This window comes from Pezoporus occidentalis, unplaced genomic scaffold, assembly GCF_034315485.1.
Source record: "Pezoporus occidentalis ecotype Australia unplaced genomic scaffold, CSIRO_AGI_Poc_V1 ctg74, whole genome shotgun sequence".
NCBI classification, from domain to species: Eukaryota; Metazoa; Chordata; class Aves; order Psittaciformes; family Psittacidae; genus Pezoporus; species Pezoporus occidentalis.
The window spans coordinates 3,332,020-3,354,785 of NW_026916093.1; the positions used below are offsets into that span (position 1 = coordinate 3,332,020).

A 22,766-nucleotide genomic window follows, 5' to 3' on the forward strand; every position below is an offset into this window, starting at 1 on the left:
AATGGTAGCATGCCTAAAACATTATTGTCAGCAGTAGCCTATAAATGCTAGCATAAAAGAAAGAAAAAAAAGTAGCAATACTTATTCAGAAGACTCCTCAATTCACTAAAATGAATCTGCATTCTGGAGCTATCCTAGTGTAGCAAGGACATGGAGTAAATGAACTAAATAATCAATTTCCAGAATCTTATATCAAGGCACAGTCAAGCTGAATTTCTAGTTTATTATGGGAAGGTTATATTGCTTGTTAGCTCAAGTGTTTAAGCTTCTTTTTCTTTGAGTTCAAAAATGTTAATATTTGTAGCCCATCAATCCAACCGTCTCAGAGTTGCTACTGAAGCTCAGAAAACCTCAGAAGGCAAGAGAAAAGAATTAGAAACAAATTAATGTGGAAGATGAGATAAATCAAGAAGAGTAAATTATCAAAAGATCTTTTATCGAAAATGAATAGTTTTTTCTGCTTCTTCAAGAGGAACCCATTAATTTTAGTCCCCTCCTCCCCATCCCTTAAGCACAATTGAATTTCAAGCAGCATAATATAAAAACAGGCTATTAAGATTTGAAATGTGTTTAACTCTCATCATAAGCACCACAGTCTTTCAAAATGTAATTTAAAAATAGATATATAAATCAGGAGAGCATAAAAGGGTTTGCACTTGACAATAATTAAGGGGAAAAACATATTTATAATTGACAAGCTGTAAGCAAAAAGGAGCAAGAAAATAAACGGCATGGGTTGGATTTAGCAGTAACTGACAGTATTGTGACTTCTTTCATCGACCTTAAATGAGATTTTGCAGCATTCACTACAGAGTAATTCCTCTTGGTTGTTTGTTTATTTGTTTCTTTTCTTTAAAGCTTTTACCTCAGTGGCATCCCACAGTTAAGCAGCCTTCCAGTATCTGAAGGGGACCTATAAGGATGCTGGGGAGAGACTCTTCGTTGAGGACTGTAGTGACAGGCCAAGGGGTAACAGGGTCAACCTTAAGCAGGGGAAGTTATATTAGATAAAAGGAGGGAGCTCTTTACTGTGAGGGTGGTGAGGTACCGGAATGCGTTGCCCAGGGAAGTTGTGAATGCTCCATCCCTGGCGGTGTTCAAGGCCAGGTTGGACAGAGCCTTGGGTGAGATGGTTTAGTGTGAGGTGTCCCTGTCCATGGCAGGGGGGTTGGAACTGGATGATCTTAAGGTCCTTTCCAACCCTAAATATTCTATGATTGTATGCTTAAATTGCTTTTTAGGCTGGCCAAAGAGAAGTCATGGGATATTGCAGCACCTCATTGACACACAGCATGTAACGTGAATTGTTTTGCAGTGGCTTATACCACAAGCAGACTTGTTCACTTTGCTTATTGACTTCAGCATGATCCTGTCCCCTCCTTTCGTCTCCTGAAGTAATTACCAGATGAGAAAGCACGAAAAAGTTCCTTAGGCCAAGGCTGCATTATGCTAAAAGGAAAAGGCCAAGGCACTGAGCAAGTATCTGAGTGTGTAGATACCACAGCCAAAACACAAGAAATACAGACTTGGGGAATTTAGCTGTAGTGGCTATCAAACATTACCAAACAACAGGCACAGCACTTGCAGTGACTTTTGCAGAGAGAGCTTGCAATAAAATAACTAGGTAAATCGCAACACAGCAGATTGGCAATACAGCAAAAGTACTAAGAATGGTGAAGGCAAAGTAAGCAAAACTGCCATCATTATCTGTTCTTATGAGATGATCATTGACTGATACATACATCAGGATCTGCAGGGACTCAAACTGTTTCATAGAATCATGGACTGGTTGGAAGGGACCTTAAAGCTCATTCAGTTCCAACCCCCTGCCACGGGCAGGGACACCTTCCACTAGAGCAGGTTGCTCAAAGCCCCTGTGTCCAACCTGGCCTTGAACACTGCCAGGGATGGGGCAGCCACAGCTTCTCTGGGCAACCTGTGCCAGCGCCTCAGCACCCTCACAGGGAAGAGCTTCTGCCGAAGAGCTCACTCATCTCAATCTCCCCTCTGGTGGGTTGAAGCCATTACCTCTTCTCTTGTCCCTACAGGCCATTGTCCAAAGCTCCTCTCCAGGTTTCTTGTAGCCCCTTTAGGTACTGGAAGCTGCCCTAAGGTCTCCCTGGAGCCTTCTCTTCTCCAGGCTGAGCAAGCCCAACTCCCTCATCCTGTCTTCATAGCAGAGTTGCTCCAGACCTCAGAGCATCTTCATGGCCTCCTCTGGACACACTCAAGCAGGTCCCCATCCCTTTTGTGTTGGGGGCACCAACTGACCTAGAATTTGTGATCCCAGAACATTCCTGATGGACTACATTCGCTTGCTTAAGGGAAGCTAATTCAATGGAAGATTCAATAGAAAGTACTGAAAAAACAAGTGGCTTTGAAACTACTTAAACTACAGCATCCAAGATTACACACTCAATGGCTGCTTTAGCAAGTTGTCAGGACAACAGTTTCACTTGGTATTTAAATAAATCGTAATCTGAAAGAAATATGCATCCATTTTTTATCTTCCTGTCTGTATATTTTCCTTAGTAAGTGCAGGGCCTATAAAGAAGGCTCATTAGTACTATTTCCCAGCAGAATGATCAGCTTTTTCCTCCTGTTCTTGAATAAAAAATCTTTGTAAATAACCCGATCGATTGCATATTAAGAAAGTTTTTTTAATTGATTTATTTTGCAGAAAGGTCTAGGAATTTCATAAGGAAACCAGAATGTCTTTGTTACATGTGTTCAGACACACAAAAATAACCTGTTCCTGACCCTAAAAAAGAATTGCATCAATATTTATTTGACTCCATCTTCCTGCACTCAAGTAGAAGAATTAAAAGGATACATTTGTGAGCAGACACATATTACATACACTCAAACACATTGCACATATATGCAATATATGCACAATATGTGAACAAAAATATGCAAACATTTTTTGTGGAGAACACCCTGCTTAACAGCAAAAACCAATGCTGTCCAGCATTATCACGCAGTTTGTTTAGCCAAACTAACAGCAGAGACAGGATAGCATGCTCCTTTGAGGGGCATGGATGTGCAGGTGGGCTACTGGACAGCTCTTACAAAGGGGGGGACAAGGGATGCAATAGTAGTGCCAACTATTGCAAGTCACAGGGCAAAATCAGTGCTCTACTACCATTTGCACTTTGGGTCATGGCATTGCGAAGTCAGAGATGTAAACCAGCTACACACTTGAGTCAAGCTATGTCATCTGGAAGCCAAATGGGAAGCCAAGGCCATTGCAGGGTAAGGAACCCAGCTTCCATCTTGCTCCGCACCTGAGGCATGACCTTGGCTGCTCATCTGTCTGATGGGTACCATGACCGACAGAAAGAGATGCCTCTGGAGCACCAGCTGCCCTGCTGTACTAACCACTGCTTTGTTGGCACACATGACCAACAAATTTGTAGGGACTGGAAATCGTACCCCAGATATCTCACCTCCCACATGGGTGTACTAATGACGAGGGCAGAGAATCACAATGTTCTTCTGACCCAACAAGAATTTGGGTATTTCACACCAACCTCAGCACCGCTCTGTAAGACGACAGTCATTTTACTCCTAGCTCTGTATCACACTGAGATCTCTAATCCTCCACGATTGACACTTGGCAAAGCCAGTCCATCAGTTCTGTCCTGTTTCAAAATTAATCTCATTATTTTAGGTCAAATGAAGTGTTTCAAGTATCACAAAGCACTGTTAACAAAAGATAAAAACTGTTAATAGGATCTTTAAATATTTGTACATTACTGGTGTGCTGCATAACCTAATAAATTCAGTTATTCACCCAGAGACAAGACACTGAGCTCTACTTAGAAAAGTCATTTTAGTTATTGCTGGGTTTTTATGCAGACTGAAGGATGACTCTTCCTGGAGGACTGGAATGGGAATGATAGCTTTCATACTTCTGCTTAGCCCTCTTCAAGTTTTCAAGATAAATTTTCTTTAAGCTTTAATGGAGGTTAAGCTCCATTTACAAGTAATGTTTGCTTTCTGTGGTATCAACTGAATACATAAACAGGGATTACTTTTATTCGAAGTCTATATTTTCTGCCTACTATGTTATAGTCTACACTCAGCAAGGCCACAACCTGACGCTGTGTTGGAGAAGTTTGTGTCTGAGATTCCTTACAATAACAGTAAGAACGAATTACTGAACTGCTGTTATTCTGCTGATGTGCCTCTATAACTGTCAGATTCATGGGACCACTGTAACCATGACAGTATTAACCCTTGCCTGCAGTTTTCTCACAGAAAATAATACTAACTTTTCCTCCTGCACATCCTTCCATAAACTTGACTTTTGTGCCTAGAAGAGGGCTACAAACATTTGCATAGGCTTTGGATTAACAAACACGTATGGATAAACTTTATGATTTACCTTACATTTAAATGAAATTAATTTTTGTTTATGTTGACTAATATTTGGACATAAAGGTATATCTCATTTCAGCACAGTGCATGGATATCTACTGTAGGCACATTTAGTGTACTTACATAGGAAAAGTGTTAATCTTGGGGAAATCAAGCAAGGTCTCACATGCAGTGCCAGAGAACACACTAGCTATACACCCCAGTATATGAAGCAAACACATCCTTTGAATAGCAATAACTGCATATATACTGGTATACATCATCTTGTCGTTTAGTATTAAAGATCACATGCACTGGCCAACTGGAAGACCAACCTGTTTCCCCTGCAGCAGTTCATGCTGTGTCAACGCAAGACCAGGGAAGAGAAGGCAGAAAGCTTGCAGTGCCCTGGAAATACCCAGAAGCTCTCTTCTGCCATGGCCCACTTGTGCTGCCTTCAGCTGGAGCAGGCCAGGACAGCGGGGTGACAGCACCCAGCACAGCCTTCGTGACTTCCTTGTGCTGTGATGCTATTTTCCTCATAAGCACTTAAAATTGGCAGAATATAGCAACAAAACATACCCACATTTCTCCTTGCCACCCATCAGTCACCAGCAAGGGTGAGGGAGGATGTTAATTTTTTCCCTGTGACTTCTGGGGTAATCCTCATCCTGCAGCCACCTGATGCTTGGGCAATATACGCTTCCAGTGACTTGGCATGGGTAGCAGCTGGAGGCCACAGGTTACCTACTCCAGAAATACACTTTTGCCCAACTCTGGATCCAAGGATGGGTGTGTGTGGCTAGCCAGGCAAGAACCAGCTGGCTCTGAAGCTCCATCTGGAGAGCTGCTGCAAAGCTAGAAAGAGGGCTGACATGGTGAAAAGCACAGTATGACTTCTTATGGGCACCTTTGCTGTGCCTTTAACGTATGATATGACATGACACCCAAGTATCCCATTTGCTAAAGCATGCAACATTACGGAACAATGATCAAACAGAGCAGTAAATAAGCATGTGAAGGGCATCAAGGGCAGTGTTTATCCCATCTAACTCACAGGTGGGCTTTTCTTGACTGCAATTAAATAAGGAAGAGTTTAGTAACACAAACGCATCACAAGATCTGGAAGCAGTGAATCCTTGTATGAGCAAAGTACTATAACATATATCCTGAAACAGATCTCCTGTCTGACAGATCCCTATCAGTAAAGTGGTACACTATCCCTTTTACTTCTCCTGTGCTTTTGTTGGGGATGCAAATGATGAACAGAATGCTTGTGGCACAAGGAAGCACCAAACTCAACGAGGACTGAGAACGAATTCCCTATTTTGAGCTTATTGCTGCACCAATGGGAATGGCAACCCCCCCAGATGCAGCTGACTGGAACTGGAACAGTCTTTAGGTTGCAGGGGGGGAGTTAACTGTTTCACTATGTGCTGCTAAATTAAGAAATATCCCCCTACCCCCAAAAATCACAGCAAAAAAACCAAACCCCCAACATAAAACTTAACTTTTTAAAATCTGCTGGCACATGAAGAGAGAAGACAGCTAAAAAAATCCCCCAACCAAACTCCAGCTGCATCCAGATAATCCTGTTGGGGATGATTTTGTGCACTGAAAAGTTATGTACACTACTTCAATTTCTAAATCTGCATTTCAGATGAAAAAGTGCAAAATAGGGTTTAGCAAATTAGATATTAAAGACTTTGCCACTGTCTGCAGTTTCTGTTACGTTACACAAGCACATTATTTGCCTTAGCAGTCAGAAGGACAATGACTAAAGGCTGTTTGTTATTATGCCATAATGGTGACATTAAGATGACTGTAAAAACAACTGCACATTCACAACATCAGTTCCATGTTAACACTTTCAGAAACATTTCTGCATCTTCTATTGGGTTTGCAGTGTTACATAAAGAACAGGGCTCAAAACCAGGAATATGGGCTGACAACAGTAAAGCCTTGCAAATGCAGAAATAATAGGACTGGCATATTATGCTACGTCTACATTAGCAAATATTTTAGGAGCAGATCAAAGGGCTGCTGCTGAGCTCCTCACTCTGCTACTACATGCATACTCTGAATTAGATGCAGTCTCATCTCCTATGCTAAAAAGTCTTACCTCCATATGTAATTTTAAGCTTCTGAAAGGAAGATTTATTTGTTGCATATGGGAAGTCCTTGCAGTGGGTGGAGGCCATGCATGGAAACATTGGGGTCTAAACAAATTACACACCAATGGACATTTGGAGTGCTTTTGGGAAACAGACGTGTTTAGCTCCTCTAAAGAATCTACTTTTTTGTTCCCAAAATGCTCTGGGAACTGAGTTAGCACATGGTAAGTGGAGACCATTGGGCGACTGTGTACTGCTTCTCCCAAATCTTTGCTATAGGCACAGACTTGCAGACACCAAACCATCTGCAGCACATTTGTCTTTGTGAACTCCACTACCACTTTACTGTCATCACTTCTAAGAGGTTCAGGCCTTTTAGGTAACACTGCTAGAAAAAATGTCATGCAGTAATAGCACATATCACCTGGTTAATTAAGCAGAATAATTTGCTGAAATACCGCACAGCGGTAGGATGCTGTTGCTAATGGTGAGACTTAGAAATGCAGAGAAGAAATAGCAGCGGGTATAAAATACTGCAGAACATGTGCTTAAAAAGTAAAGCCCAATTACTCAAATTTCTGTGACCAAGAGATTCATCAAAAGAAGATGTAAAAGCAAGAGAACAGCTTCACTGCAGATAGCTACCGGATATATCTGGATACTTATTCCCTCCCTGCTCCACACAGATTCCGTGATCATGTGCAGTCCGTCCCCAGGCAAACCTGGCTTCACCTTCAGCAGGATTGTCACTCAGATACCACCTGCTGCTGGTGCTTGCATTTCTGCCAGCAGCTGCCATTCTGAAAGTCAAGATGAGCATCCAATCATTTCCTGTAAGAAGCAGTAATTTTTTGCGTGCTTATGTATGTTTTGTGCTTGAGGATTTATATCCTTGTTTACCTTGGTCATTCTGTCATCTGAATTCTCAATGCTGTACTTGTGTACATGTGGAGCATGTGTAGTACTGGTGTAATGGTATGGATGGATAAGGCTCCCTTGAAAGAGGGTTGATTTGATTGTACCAGACCACAGCAGGTTGCAGCAGAGTTCACATCAAGTCTGACTCTTCCACTGGGCAACAAAGCAACCTCAGCAGGTGGTGTTGTCTTCAGAAGTCCATCATACCCTCGTACTTTGTTTTGCTATCCCCAATGCAAAAGCTGTACCTGGTGAGTTGTGGAGTGATTCTCTCAAATCCTGGACAAGTCATCTGCCAAATATTGGCTTTTCAGAGTAGAGATGTATGTGGCACAAACGAAACAGACTTCGAAGGTCATGCTCAGACACAGTTCCCTACCAGCAACGTGCAAGCGTTGCACAGCAGACGATACAGAGGAGCAGTTTTAAGAAGCTGAAGATGGTTCATTTGCACATCTCTGCAGCTTACATCTGTATTGCTACAGTAATTCCTGTGAAAGCAATGGCTGAAACATTACTACCAATTGTTTCAGGTCAGGGACAACCCTGAAAAGGTGTCACCGAATTAGGGTGACACAATATCTAAAATCTGGGAAAGTTAGGAGTTAAAAGCTTGGCCTCTCATGACCTTTAAAGATAAAGGAAAACACAGGCCAGCACATCTATTTGTGCCGCAGTCCCATCTCCAAGCACCCATGAGATTTGGCCTTAACAGATCTTTCAATGGGTCAAACCCCTTGCAAATACCTGCATCAACATACCCACATTCACGGGTGGTGGGAGGAGAGAAATAGGAAGGGATAAGGACACAAGGGCTGCTCTGAAGGTCCGTATGATTTGATGTAATAGACAGAAAACTGCTGCAAGACTAAGCACGACGGAGCCCTGCAAGGTGTCAGGACTCCATAGGGAACACAAGCGCACCAGTCACCTGCCTCCAATGTCCAAAATAAACAGGAACATTCACTCGGAAAAAAGGCAAAAGCAGACAGGACAGGTTTAAAGCTATGCCTCGCATCAAAGCATATCATGGCTTGAAACCTATCAAGGCTGTATAATATTAAAGGTCAGTGCATTTAATTAGTCATAGGAATGTCTACCTATGAGTTACTGTCAATGAAACATCAGCAATTACCTTTCATGTTTAAACAACCTTGCCCAGTGTTTTACATAACAAGGTGTGCATCACCACTCAAGTTTAAATGGGAAAATTACAATCAACCACTATAATGAGTACACACTGCAAGGCAAGAATCTCCTGATGAGAGCAGCAGCAGATGCATAACTCCAGGATATTTGCTCCTTTCATGTTTTGTACCAGAAATAACAGGAAGATTTCTGGAAAAGAGTAACTGTGTAGTGATGAAGAGCAGGACTCGCCTCCCTCCACTCTGGCAGTACTTAAACCCAGCAGAGAGATGGATAATTAGATTTTGTGTGTGTGTGTTAATGCACGACGAATAGCTGTCTTTAGCTGATTTCTAGCTATATGTTAATATGGTTTTATGTTCCCTTTACTATGTGTGTGCATGCTTGGTGATAGCATTTCTAGAGATGCATTAACCACCACTGATAACATTACATCCACAGGGAAAGACAAAAAAAAAAAAAAAAAAGGAAAAACCCTAAAATTGCATTAAATCTATCTGATTTTTTCATTATCACTTCCTACCAGCTATCCCCAGTTAGGCAAACCATGCTCAACTTGGTTTAAAACACTTCATCACATTACTGAATGAAATGATTCCTTGGGGAATTTTCAAGAAACAGGTCTTTGCTACAAAGGACAAGTGACCACTGTGTTAACCCATGAATATAATGTATTCTATTACACTCGTCCAGTAAGTTTAAGGAACAGAGGCTCATAGACCCAGGAGGTTACTCACGTGGCATCACTGCCATTTGTGGAAGGACCACAAGTAGGAAAGCTCAACCCATCTGGGAAATAAGATGCTGAGGCCACCAGCTTGGCCAAATCACTGCCTGCCAACCCTGCCTAACATGCAGCAGGCAGAAGTTACACAGCTTATTTGAGTTTTAGAAGCCAAAGGGGGCCTATGGAAAGCTAACCCTATACCCCTACTGCTTTACATGCTCATTAAAAGGAAGTTTCTTATTTTCAGAAGAATGATACAGGGATTCACACAGGCAATGGATTTAATGAAAGCTGCCTTATACTAACATGGTTAGAGCTGTTAGCGTCCATGCTCTGCATGTATTCCAAGCACAGATTTTGTTTAGTATTCTTATTTTTATAGAACTGTTTTGGAGAGTTTTTTGACAAATATCTTCCTATGAGAATGCTCACTTGTCATAATCCAATATTTTCATGAAAAAATCCCATGTTTGAAATCTCAGAATATTTTTTGCCTTGGGGAAAACAGTTTTTGGCACAACCCCCCTGTTCTCTATGCCATATTGCATTTGTGCTCCATTTCATGAATTGCTCAACACTAGTTCCTTCAGAGAAACAATCCTGGATAGAAAAAACATCTCAGGTTTTGGACATGATGTGTTTACATAACTGGCTTTCTCATGCTAGTCTAAAGATGAGCTTTTTATTACTGCCAGACAGGATTAGCTGTTGTCTGACAAAAACATGCCACAGTCAAACATTTAGAATGATCAGTGGAATTGCAAAGGCAGGAATGTAAGTGGCATTTAACAAAACCACCAACACCTTACGCCTCCCCTGTTATCTCTACCCTTGAAACCCCAAACCAAAGCTAACCCCAACTTGTTCCTGAAGACTCAAACATTCATAACTCCTGTTTACACCGGTTACAAAATAAAGAAAGACTCAAATTGTTGCATTTGGTCTAATACCACTGTAATGAACAAAGAGAAAAAAAAACACCCAAACAACAAAAGCAGCACTCAATACCTGAAAGGAGCTTTGTACAAGAGCAGAGGTTAAAATCTCATACATTCTAAAGATCGGGTTTTCATTTCAGTTAATTTTCCATAACTTTACTGTACCAGAGGGTAGTCTGATAAAAGTCTGTGTCCCTCCCTCCCCTTTCAAAAGTGAATAATTTTATGAAGGAATTTATTAAAAATTTTGAAGTAGAGACGTATTTTTACAGTTTTCTACAGCAATAATCATGTTCTGCTACTAGTAAAAAAACAACTTCTCCAAGAGCTTTTATCATGAAATAGGCTGAAAATATAGACTTTGCCTGATCATTCACATAGGTGATACTGAACAGCAGGATAATTAATCTACTCCAGTCATCTTGCTCTACAACCCAAGTCAACACAAGATACACTCAGTATTTTGTGAAAGGCAAATAAGCAAGGTTGGGATCTACTTCTACTTTTTCCTTCAAATTACTTCATCTACTTCCATCTTGCTAGCCAGTATCCTCCTGAAGTGGACAGCTTGCTCAGCTTTTGGTGGAGATGATAGGCTGATCTCAGCAAACAGCCAAGCACCCTCACAAGCTGCTTGCTCACTGCCCTCTCCTCCAGGATGGGGAGGAAATAGAAGGAAGCTGAGAAGACTTGTGGATCGAGATAATTCTTCAACAGGGAAAGCAAAAGCTGTGCGTGCAAGCAAAGCAGAAATAGGAATTCATTCATGACTTCCCATCAGCAGGCAGATGTCCAGCCAGGGCGTGAGTGGGGGACTGAGTAGGAAACAGAAGGCCTCCACACAGCAACAGCCGAAGCATCGACACGTTCTCAACACTATTTTAGGCACAAACCCACAGGGGTGCTATGAAGATTGCTCTCTCCATCCCAGCCAGAGCCAGTACAGCAGAACAGCTAACTGCTTGTCCCCAGTCTCTGTCTCCAGTAAAGAGCACAGAAAATAGACCAGAGTTGGTTTCTTTGCTACAAAGACTCAAGCAGACTACTGCAAAGTAGCAGAACAAAAACTGTTATGAGGAAAACACTACAATATTATAGCATTTATAGAATCATAGAATGGTTAGGGTTGGAAAGAACCTTAAGATCATTCAGTTCCAACCCCCCTGCCATGGGCAGGGACACCTCACACTAAACCATCACCCAGGGCTCTGTCCAACCTGGCCTAAACACCTCCAGGGATGGAGCATTCACAGCTTCCCTGGGCAACCCATTCCAGTGCTTCACCACCCTTACAGTAAAGAACTTCTTCCTGAACTTCCTCTGTTTCAGTTTGAACCCATCACCCCTTGTCCTATCACTACAGTCCCTAATGAAGTGTCCCTCCCAGTTTCTTCAGTATTTGCAGACCCACCTTTCTTCCTAAATGCACTGTATCTATTTTGTCATAAGCCTCATACTCTGAGCAAAGACTAAATATTCAAAGCATTCAATTTACATCATAGAATCTTTGACTGTCCTTGCTCTATACATTTAAATTGTGATTTGTGAGTCAGAGTCACAAGAAACAAGTAAGTTTGGAGGGAGTTCCCTCTTAGCTTTTAACAATGCTGAAGATTATCTTGGAGTTCAATGGCATGGGTGATTAGTGCTGTATCAACTTTAATCTTCCTTTAACATGCTGCAAAATTATTGTCTTTGTCCTAACTTTAGAAGACAGTTTCCAAGCTAGTTCAATTAAACATTCAGATATTGTTTTTAGGGTTAAGAATAGCTCTGTAAATACGCAAAACTATCAACTAAGGTGAGATATTATTTCAATGCCTGCAAGTTCTTATGCTTTTTCTTAATTAATTTTAAGCTTTAATTTACCATGAATATCCAAGAGTTATTTATGTTTACAGTTTACATATTGTATTCACAGGCATGAAAAACATGATTTGTCTCAGCTAATGAATCATCATTAGCTTTTGTTTCTACCTTTCCATAAGCAGGGTATTTTTAACGTATTCAACTGGAGTTATTTTTACCCAACAATGTGTACAATTCTTTTTAATAACAGCAGTCATATGACAGCCTATCAGTACTTCTGAAACTTATTTTTAGGTAAAGCAAAAATGAAAAAGCCTACATAAAGGAAATATTGCAAGAAAAAGGACCCAACCCCCCTCATTCTCTCTATAAGTAAAGGCAAACATGACCAAAACTTTGGAGTTTTCCTTTTTTAAAATGTTCATAAAATGTTCAGAAAGATGCCATTTCTCTCCTCAAGAATTTGGATACAACTCTAAATAATCTCAAAATCTAGACAGAATTAAAACATATATTGAGCGTAAGAGACAGCTCTCCATTACAGCAAATAACCGCTGTCCCTCATCCCTTTCAAAACACCCACACCATTTCCTATGAGGTGTGAAAACACACACGCATGCAGCCTTCCTTGGCAAAAAAACTTCCCATTAATTGTTATGGAGATGCCATTTTTAGGCTGACTTTTATGAAACTTGGATCCTAGCTACAGAATGATGCATGAAAATATACAAAGTACTGCTCCATCTCTGTAGCAGTCCTCCAGCAATGACAACAGGACCAGTTTGGAAATATTAGTCAATGAGGAAACTCTTAAATGCTGAGTAATTGATCAGAAAGTTAAATTATGGTGCAAAAGGCAGATCACAGAGCTCAACATATCCACACATTTATTTAAGTTAAAAGGAATTCAATTTCTGCCATTCATTCAGTTGGCCCTCACCTTTCGCTACTTAAAAAGCAAAGTTACTTTTGAGATCTGGACTGTGGCTGACAGATGAATATGGAAACATAACACCTTGCCTTACATCTGAGTACCATACAATCGCTCACCTAGTCTGGTATCTTACTGTTCATATACCTGGTCTCCCTTTGTCAGAGGATTAGCTGCACCACACTCCCATCTTCTAGAGCACGTGGTTAACAAACTCTTTGCTAACCTGAACATAACAAGCAAGACAAATTTCTTATGAGAAAACAACAGAAAGGTCAAACAGCTTTTCTATTAAAATATGTTTTCCAAAAGTACTCACCAAGCTGAAAGAACCACTCCATTTATCTTCAAAATAAAGCTTGGGACAGTAAGGTTTGAATTGTGGGAGGAAATCAGCAAGGAAATCAAAACTTATTTCTCATAGAATACACGAGTTTGATGGATGCCTGCATGTTATCATTAAGAAAACCTGGTCTGGAGAAGAACTTGAATTATTCAGTACAAAACTCATTCAGCACACACGATGCAAGATGGAGGGAAAGTCAGCCTGAATCTTTAGATAAAGGTGAGGATGAACTTGAATTCTCATTGACTGTGAGAGGCTGTGGAGCAACAATTTCTGGGCCCAGAGCTACCAAGAATTACCAGTACTCGAAATTTCAAGTGACAAGTATATCTTCCTTAGTGTATGAATATAAATACTTATCAGTCCTTTACACTAAGAGATATTATCTTTAAAAAGAGTTCTTCCATGATGTCCAAATCTCTGTGGAGAGCTTTGTGCCAGGCATAAACCACCATGGACCACTTAATTTACTTCTGTGACAGAGGTACGCTATCATGTTTGACTGAAGAGTGCTGATTAGGGTGCATTCAAGTAAAAACACCCTGGAGCTCATGTGCTTCTCAAACACGTCTGAAGCTTCAACCAGTCATGGTGACAGGCAGCTACAAGCCTCAGTACATAACAGTAAGGGAGAACCTTGGCTGAAGTTTTGCCATTTGAGTGTGATGCTAGACAAGAGAAATGGCAGTAACTGAATTCCTCTTTATAACCCATCAGAATTCAAAGAGCAGGAGGAAGAAATTGTCTTTCCATGGGTATTGCAAGGGAAAATTTTCTAGCCAAGGAGCACATCCACTGTTAGAATGTAGAGGTGGACTCCAAAAAAGCCCTAATTATAATGCTTCCTATACTTATGTGCTCATCTTGGAAACCTTGTAGCCTGCTTTTCTTAATCTGTCACTACATAAAAGAAAAATGTGCATAGGACAAATATTCTTCCAATCTCATCAGACTGTTTCTGACCAAGATGGAGCAAAATTTAATACTCTCCTCCAGTGTTAACAGTACCATACAATCCTTTTGCAACATAAGCAATGAAACCATACATGCATTTGCTTTATCCTCCTCAGAGTTTATTTTGCATGTAATTTGTTACTCAGTTTGTACTTCACATCATACATTTATTCCTTCTCTTGAAAAACGGGTTTGACACAGACACTTGCCTTGCATTACAGTTTGAAACCTGGAACTGGTGCCAGGAAAAAAACAAACCACCCTATAAACATATTAGATCAATACAATGTAAATATAACATGTATTAGAAGTTGCTCGTTATTTCACTATAAGAAAACAATCTAGGGGGAAAAAAGAATCAGTTCCAGTTGCTAAAACAGTTCAGTATCTTCTCTTTAAAGTCTTAGTGTAACGGGAATGCTTTTATTAGCTCACTACCAAACAATGATCAAACTGGTGTAGAGGAAAATGAAGCATGATCCTAAACAGTGTCATGACTGGAATATAAACTTCTTTGTCACACAACATAGCAGACTGGGGATGTTCCTAAAGTCCTTTCAGTGAGAACTCTGCAAAAGACTGTTTTGTATCATGCTGCATTATTCCATCATTTATTTTGCTTAAGAGGTAAGCCACAAGTAAGCATTCCAAGAACTGTGAAGACATTTTCAGTATTGGTGCAACTATTCAGTAATTTACACAATGGTTCACATAGGAAACTGGGTAAAATTATGACTTAGAAATGGTCACGGACATCTTCCTCTTTGGCTACTTTAAAAGTTAGAAAATTCAGATTTGTACAAAAGACATTCATTTCAGAACCAATTCCAATATGTTTTTTTAAATAAATGGAACAAAATAAAGCATGTCTCATTAATTTGGTATTAATTTTCCAGAAGACTCTGCAATATATTTTCAAATATACAAAATCTTACTCTTTACAAAAAGTTTCAGCTCATGAAGGAACTCACTTAAATAATCTTAGCAGCACTTCAATAATGAACCACCTTGATTTTATCGAAAAAAACCCACCTTAGTTTGATCACCGTATTTTGAGACTGCTTCTTCATGAGAAGCAATGTGTCAAAAAGTTATAAAAGTGCAAGAACATCATCATGTTCCAAGCTGAAAGGCAGCTTCTGGAAATAGTGAAATCAGTATTGCAAGGTCCTGACATTAGTGAAATAAATGCAATAGGAAGAATTACATTTTCAATACATCTTCCAGTGTGGTGGTATCATTGAAGTATGAACAAAACACTCTTTTCACTGAACATTTTAGTCAACTATATAAAATAGTCATCTCTTTTTCCAGCTGCAGCAAGTGAAATACACAGACTAAGTGATTTGATTAGGAGCAAATAAGCAACACACACAATAGCATCAGCAGGTCACCAGTCAATTGACCTGCCCATTTTGCTGTTCAGCATTTTTTGTGCAATTTTAGTTAAATAAAACAATGGCAAAGTACTATACTCTCAGAGGACCTTCTCATCTATTTGCATAAACATTTCTAATTCCATGTTGGACTTCACTGAAGAAGAGGAGCCTCAAAATTAGGTCCCTCAAACCGTTAAGGCTGCCTTTTAGCCAAAAACTTCTATTTTATTTAAGCAAACTACTTACTTTTAGTAAGAAGCATTAATATATAATGAACATTTGAATTCACTATCAAAATGAGGCTTACAAGAAATTACAAACTTCAGAGCAGGATCACTCTTCTGTAAACAAAAATTTAATTGAGAATACCTGCTGCTTCACAATATCTGAAGTGTAATTTTGTACTACTAGAACTACAAACCCCATGTTTTCCTTTCTCTTTTGTAATATTTCCTCAAGAGGTTCTAGCAAGTCAAGAACTCTGCAATTACATGTGAATATTAATCTTACATTTTAAACACCCAATATTACTATACTCAGTTTCAGAAAGTTTTGTTATGCTTAGTGCAAGCCCAGGATATCAGCACTTCTTCTAAGACTTGCTTCTTCAGTGACAGTTACAGAGAGCTTCCTTTTGGGACATCCACATTCTGAAGCACGATAGCCACTCTGCTTGGAATGTACACCTAGTAAAAACATGACAAGAACAAGAATAGCTGAAAAAAACCCTTCATCACAGAACACGGTTTCTAAATGACAGTATGTGAAAAATACACACATGAAATATTTTAACTGCTAAAAATTGTCGTTTGTGCAATACCGTGGATCATATCAATCACATTTAAAGAGTGACTACTGATTGCTTAATCCACAACAATTGAACTACACGAGATAACCTAGAAGTTTAAGACAGCTTCATTGCAATCTTTCATCTTTCTTTTAACATTTTTTAAATCTTACCTTGATCTATTTTAAAATGACTACCAGTAGAGGGCCTCATGTGACTTACAATGACCACTTGCAAAAACCCGAGGATATCCCCGTCAACAGACCGTACAATGATAAATGGCAAAGTTTTGCAACAGTCTTTTGCTGTGAATTAAAGTTTCCCCAAGGTCTATGATGTCATTTCTTACAGGCAAGTACCGGCCATATGACACAGCAATGTGTTCTTCTCACTCTCAGCATCTATGGGTTCCAGTGTCTGAGCAATAAAACTCATTCTCAAAACTAGGCAGATTCAAAATTCACCATTAAATTATAGCACTTTTCTTAGCCTTTTCTTCCGATTAGCAATGAAAAAAACAAACATACATAATCAAAAGACTCCTCATAGATTACAAAAGAACTTGTGGCAATACATTTTGCATGACATTCCTTCCAAGCAGAGTGGAGTCACAATCTGAAAACAAGACTGATATGTACTATCTACCAATTACCTTGATACATGGTACTCCATCAATTGTCAAGCATATGAATGTGTTTGCTGAACATGTCAATATAAATGCAATTATAAAAGGTAACACAAGATTGAAGATTACTGGCTTCATTCTGACAACATGCTCTTTTAGACTACCCTTCATCTCTGTGGAATGTCTAATATTCTGCAATTTCAGCTATGTAATCTGCTAACTAGAGCCTTATGGAATGAAAGGCTTTCATAGTTCTCTAAACAAAACAAAGCAATAAAGCAAAAAGCTTTAGGAAAAGGAGAAAAAAAAAAAAGAACAGCTGATCACTGAACCAGACGGAGCTATGTCCAGTACTTCTTGAAAGGCAGCAAACAGTGACTTCCCCTAAGGTTTCAGTGATAAATAGCATTTACAAATGTGCAGGAGAGGAAATACTTAATGAAGTCAACTAGCTCAGAACATAAAAAGGAGGGATTTTTAAATTGTGTACTAAGAAATTCAGTGCTCTGGGTTTACCTGATGAAGTGAGAGGAGAGAAAGAATAAACAAATCTTTTTTTCTAAGAAGGAATGTGTACATTACAGGGAACAAAAATTAACATTAGTACAAGACCCAGCAATTCTCAATTATATTCTGGTCAATAACATGTCAGATCCTAGGAGGAGTACATTTGAGGTCAATTTATATCAGCTAAGAATCTGACAGCAGTGTGGAAACATCCCACTCCTATCAGAATATAACAATTGTACAAATTATTGCATTTAGACTGATGAGAGATGTGTTTTCTGTTTGCCATGACAAGTTGCAACTGCCAGCTTATTACTTTAGTCACTTCTTTTTTCCTTATTCAGGCAAATTAAACATGCGTTTTAGTGTTTTTTTTCCTTGATGGGCTTCTTGCTAGATCAAGGCTGAAATAAAACTCCAAGAAGCAATGATTAAGGCATGAACAATGAATAAATATTAATTATTGATTAAATATATTAATATTTATTAAATATTCGTAATTATTTGTTCCTGTGCTAAACAATTTTTTAAATGGAAAAATACTACACAAGTATCAGGTAATTCTTGTTACAAACGTATCAGCATTATTCCTTCCTCCTCACTCAACAGAATTTCCAGAAATACTACAGTGCATATGCTTTATTATTTGTTTAGATAGACAGAACACAGAACATTTGTCTGAGGAAGAGGGACCAAGAAGGTTGGAAAGATTCCTTGTCTTTACCCAGATAAGGTGAAGTCGGGAAGACTATCTGCCCAGGATCCCAGCAGGGTTTTCAGCTTCCTCAGCCCAGATTTCCCTTTCAACTCCAATATTACTCTTTTTAATTCAGCACCTCTCAACTGATCTATTGCTCTTGTAGTAACATATCCTCATTAATTTAATTTTATCTTCCCTATCCTTTTCATGAGTGCAATAGACTGTGTGCCATCCATATGCTACAATCTGCCACCAAATAGTGCAGTGCAATTAAAAACAAAAGTCATGAATCCATTAGTAACAGGGTAAGTTGGAATGCAAGCATCTTACTGTGAGTCCAGAAACCTTCAAATAAATGAAAATATGGATGATCCTTAGCTAAAAGCTAATTAATTTGTAACACCAGGCATATTTGATATCTCTTGTTTAGATTAAGAACTCTACTTGCCGATAATATTTTAATGCATTGTTCTGATTCGTATCAAAACACTTAACATTATGGAAATAAATGTGCAATAGCATACAGTAAAAGGCTCACATCTGCAGACATTGAAACAGCCATGCTTCTATTGTATTACCCAGTTCTGTCCTCCTTAAATACTGAAAAATATGGCAGCCACAGGTTTGTTTTTTGCATATCCCAGGTAAAGTACCATGGATTCCCCCCCCCCCCTTGTTCTACGTTACTTCGGTCCAAATTACAATAACGAGTTTTAAAGAGAATTCCAACACACTGAAATGCATTAAGATATCTGCTTGGACATGTTATGACATTTGTCTGTGACAAACTCCATTCCATTCATCTTAGTATCCAGCATAACCCATAACCCTAGTCCTTTTAAGTTAGGCTACTACGCAGCAAGTTGGTTTCTAATCTTTACTAATGCATGGGATTACCTTACAGAACTTTTCTTCATTAATTTTTGTTAAGTTTCTGTTGGCTAAATCCTCTAATTTATCAATATGTGTCTAGACTGGACTTCTAATATGCAATTTATCAACCATTCACTCAAATTCACTGTCACCTACAAATCTGCTGAGGGCACACTCTGTCTCATCATTCCAGTCGCTACTGAAGACTCCAAAACAGTATCAGCCCTGGCAGCAGTTCCAAGGACACTCTCCTTGGTAACAGTTAACAGCTACGACAACCAGAACACTGAGCCTCTGACTACTGAAACTGCAGCAGCCCATCCAGCTTTTAACCCACCCAGCAATCCTCTTATTCAGGCTGTATTTCCTCAGCTCCTACTTAAGAACATTGTAGGAAACAAAGCTGAAAGTCTTACTGCATTGACTGTAGCAACCTCATGCACACAGCCAGAGTCATTTCATCACAGAAGGCAATCAGGTTCATCATGCATGTTTCGCCTTTGCTTAATCCATGCTGGCTTTCTGACTGACCCATCACATACAATCCACTCATTTGGATATGGATTCCAAGAGGAGGTAGTTGTTAACTTCTCAAGGGGCTGAGGTGAGAGGCTGACAGGTCTACAGATCCCTCAGCTTTCCTTTTAGTGCCATTATTTAGTTGTCAGAAATTTCCCCTTACCACTATGATTTTTCACAGATGACAGTCAGAAGCCTTGCAATCACATCACTGAAATCTTTACAAGGGTCTGAGCATATCCCATTTATACACAGTGTCTTAAAGATGTCCCTAACTCATTGCTCTGCCACTTTTACAATAGTGTACTGGCACACAAAAGGGTCTGAGAGCAGGCTTTGCTCTTGGACACTTGAGGTAAAGAAAAAAAAAGGAAAAAAGGCATTGAATACTCCTGTACTGTGTATAGTGCCCATCACAGGTTTGATTCCTCCTTTTGTCAAAGAACTTGCATTTTTTCTTAAGTTGCTTTTTCTATTAGTATACTTGTAGAATCACCTTTTGCCACTGTTCATCATCTCTAGCTAGTTTTTATATACACAAAACATGGCCTGAGACAGAGATCTGTTTACAGATAGATAAGTATAGTAAGAGTATACAGACATATCCTGATTAAAATCATCACAGGAAACCTAGGTATTCATCAGTAATATTAACATAGTAACATTATTAAGACAGATCACTTTTGATGTTTTTCTGTACCTTAGGAGTGTCTCAGAAGTTTATTCTTGTCTTCCCTTTTCCCTTTCACATACTGTTGCTGCATTACATACTTTCAATTACCAGCCTCAGTTCTACTGATCCCTACTCTTCTAACCTGCTTTTTCTGATTGTAAGTTTTATCCCAGTCATGTCTCCTTCACCATTCGACAAGCCTCACTTGACGAACCTAGACAGAAGTGAAATCCCAAAGTACAGAACACTAAAGAGAATACATTCATAGCTAGCCTGTTTTGACTATCATTCAACTAAATTGTCCTCTGAATCCGTCTTCTGTTTCAAGCTTTCTGTGTTCATCCTACACTCCACTCCTCCCCACCAGGCTCATCCACATTGGAAACAGCCTTTGGAGGCCCCCACTCCCTGCTGAAAGCAGGATCAGCTATGAGGTCATACCACGTTACTAAGAGCTTCACATATCTCAGTGAACTGTCCCTCTGCTTTCTAAACCAATTGCTTCTTCCTTAAGGCCCAGGAGGGTGTCACACACAAGCTCCACTGTTTTTAAGAAACCATGAAGAGATCTAAAACCACACATAGTAAGACTCATGAAGCCTTTTCTGATGGGGAATAAAGTATGGGGAAGGGAGAAAATCAGATCTGTTTGGGACAAAGTTAGGATGACTCAGCTGTAAATACAAGTTTTTGACAAAGTTAACATTCAAACATTTAGTCATCAAATTATCAACTGAGAGTCTTTTTTTTCCTCAGTGCAGTAGTCAGCAGGAGTGAAATGGAATAACTGTGGCTAACTTCACAGGCAGATGTGCTAACAGAGGATTATGGAGCCATGTTTATAGGTCAAATACATACAAAATTGGTTTTTGTTATCACCTCTGACCTTTTCATACTGCATGTCCATTTAAACTATGAGGCACTTACACTCTCTGAAACTAGGCAAATCCCACATAGATCAAGGCTTCTAGCCTAAAATAGCACAGCCAGTCTAATACAGAGACAAAAAAAAATTCAATCAACGTATTTTCCACCAACATACACAGTGCACACACACATTCATGCAGGCTATCTCACAAACAGGTTAAAACCAACTCATACTTGTTGAACATAAGACAGTTTTCAGCCATACAAATGCTTACTCCTTATACTTTTTCCCTGTAAATATTCAGATAATTTCAAGAAATAATATATTATAAAAGCTAAGAAGAATGCTGGAATACCAAATAGAGAAATCACTTCTCAACAACAGCAGCTATGAGTAGAAATCTCACATTATGTATTTTGGGAGAGGACTACAATACACAGCAATCTCCAAACATCTCTAAAAGCTCACAAGCAAGAAGTTCTGCAAATGACAACTGCTACTTTCAGATCTGTCAGACTAGATTCAGTACCAGGTGCAAGCACAACTGAAATTGGCTGGAACTGCAATGAACTACTCTTCATCCCACTTTCAGGGCTGGAAAACACCAGGCCCTAAAAATCATTTCAAGGTCATTTTGAAACAGATGGGAGAATTACTAGAACTCAGAGCTAGATCAGGCACTGCAGAAAAATATCTGGTAGCGCATATTGCAGCTGGTAGATACAGAAGGCAATGTCACAAGAGTCTGTGCCAACATTATCCCAAACTTTTAATTAAAATGAGGGCTTTAGACAACCTCTTGTCTCTGTATCACTACTAATTGTCAGGCACTGACTATTCTGAGAATATAATTAACCATCAATGCATAAAATACAAGATATTTTTGCTTTCTGACTAATCTGTTACACAAAACCTCAGATACTTGGGTTTTTATTTTGCTAGATATTGCATATGAGAAAGAAGGTATGCTCAAAATAATGTGAAGTTCTGCCTTCCAGGTTGCTTTTCAATTTACAGCTGTATAGCATGAATATGCAGAAAATAATTTCTCAGACTGTCTTGCTTCATTTATGCAAAAGACATCCATGTACTACACAGGCTGTATCTCAAAATTTCTTCTCTATTATGTTCTGCAATCTTTTTTCAGGTTAAGAAAGAGTATTTTAGAAAGACAACAGAACCCCCTGTCAAAGTTAACTAAAATAGAAGACAGGATGAAAGAAAATTATTAACAGGATAACTTTAGAATCATTACACTTGCTTGTGGCTTTAAGAAGTCAAACAATCAATGAATACAAGCAAATGAATTCTTAAGTCTTAATCATCAAGAGGTAAAAATAAGAAAAGGCCTTGCTGGTATTAAAGTCTTAACGAGTCCCCTAGTTAAAACAGTTCATCTTCTAGCTACATATATACCTTCATATAACCTGTATATCTGTGCATGTCAGGAGAGAAAACAGTTAAAGACTACGTCAGTCCTTTAAAATTCAATACATAAGTCCTTATCATGAAAGTTATTCAAATGAGGATTTTCAAAGCTAAGGTCACTAAAAGCTTTTAGATCATCTCAGAGGATGAAAGTATTTT

General features: G+C 39.2%; 1 protein-coding gene across 1 annotated transcript in view; it reads right to left on the reverse strand.

The window, feature by feature from the left end:
- Positions 1-16,172: 16,172 nt before the first annotated feature.
- GBE1 (1,4-alpha-glucan branching enzyme 1) overlaps positions 16,173-22,766 on the reverse strand; it is a 148,324-nt gene continuing 141,730 nt past the window's right edge. The window contains exon 16 of the mRNA XM_062601996.1: positions 16,173-16,313. Coding sequence (XP_062457980.1) covers positions 16,245-16,313 — 69 coding nt within the window. The 3' untranslated portion in view covers positions 16,173-16,244. The remainder of the gene's footprint in view (positions 16,314-22,766) is intronic.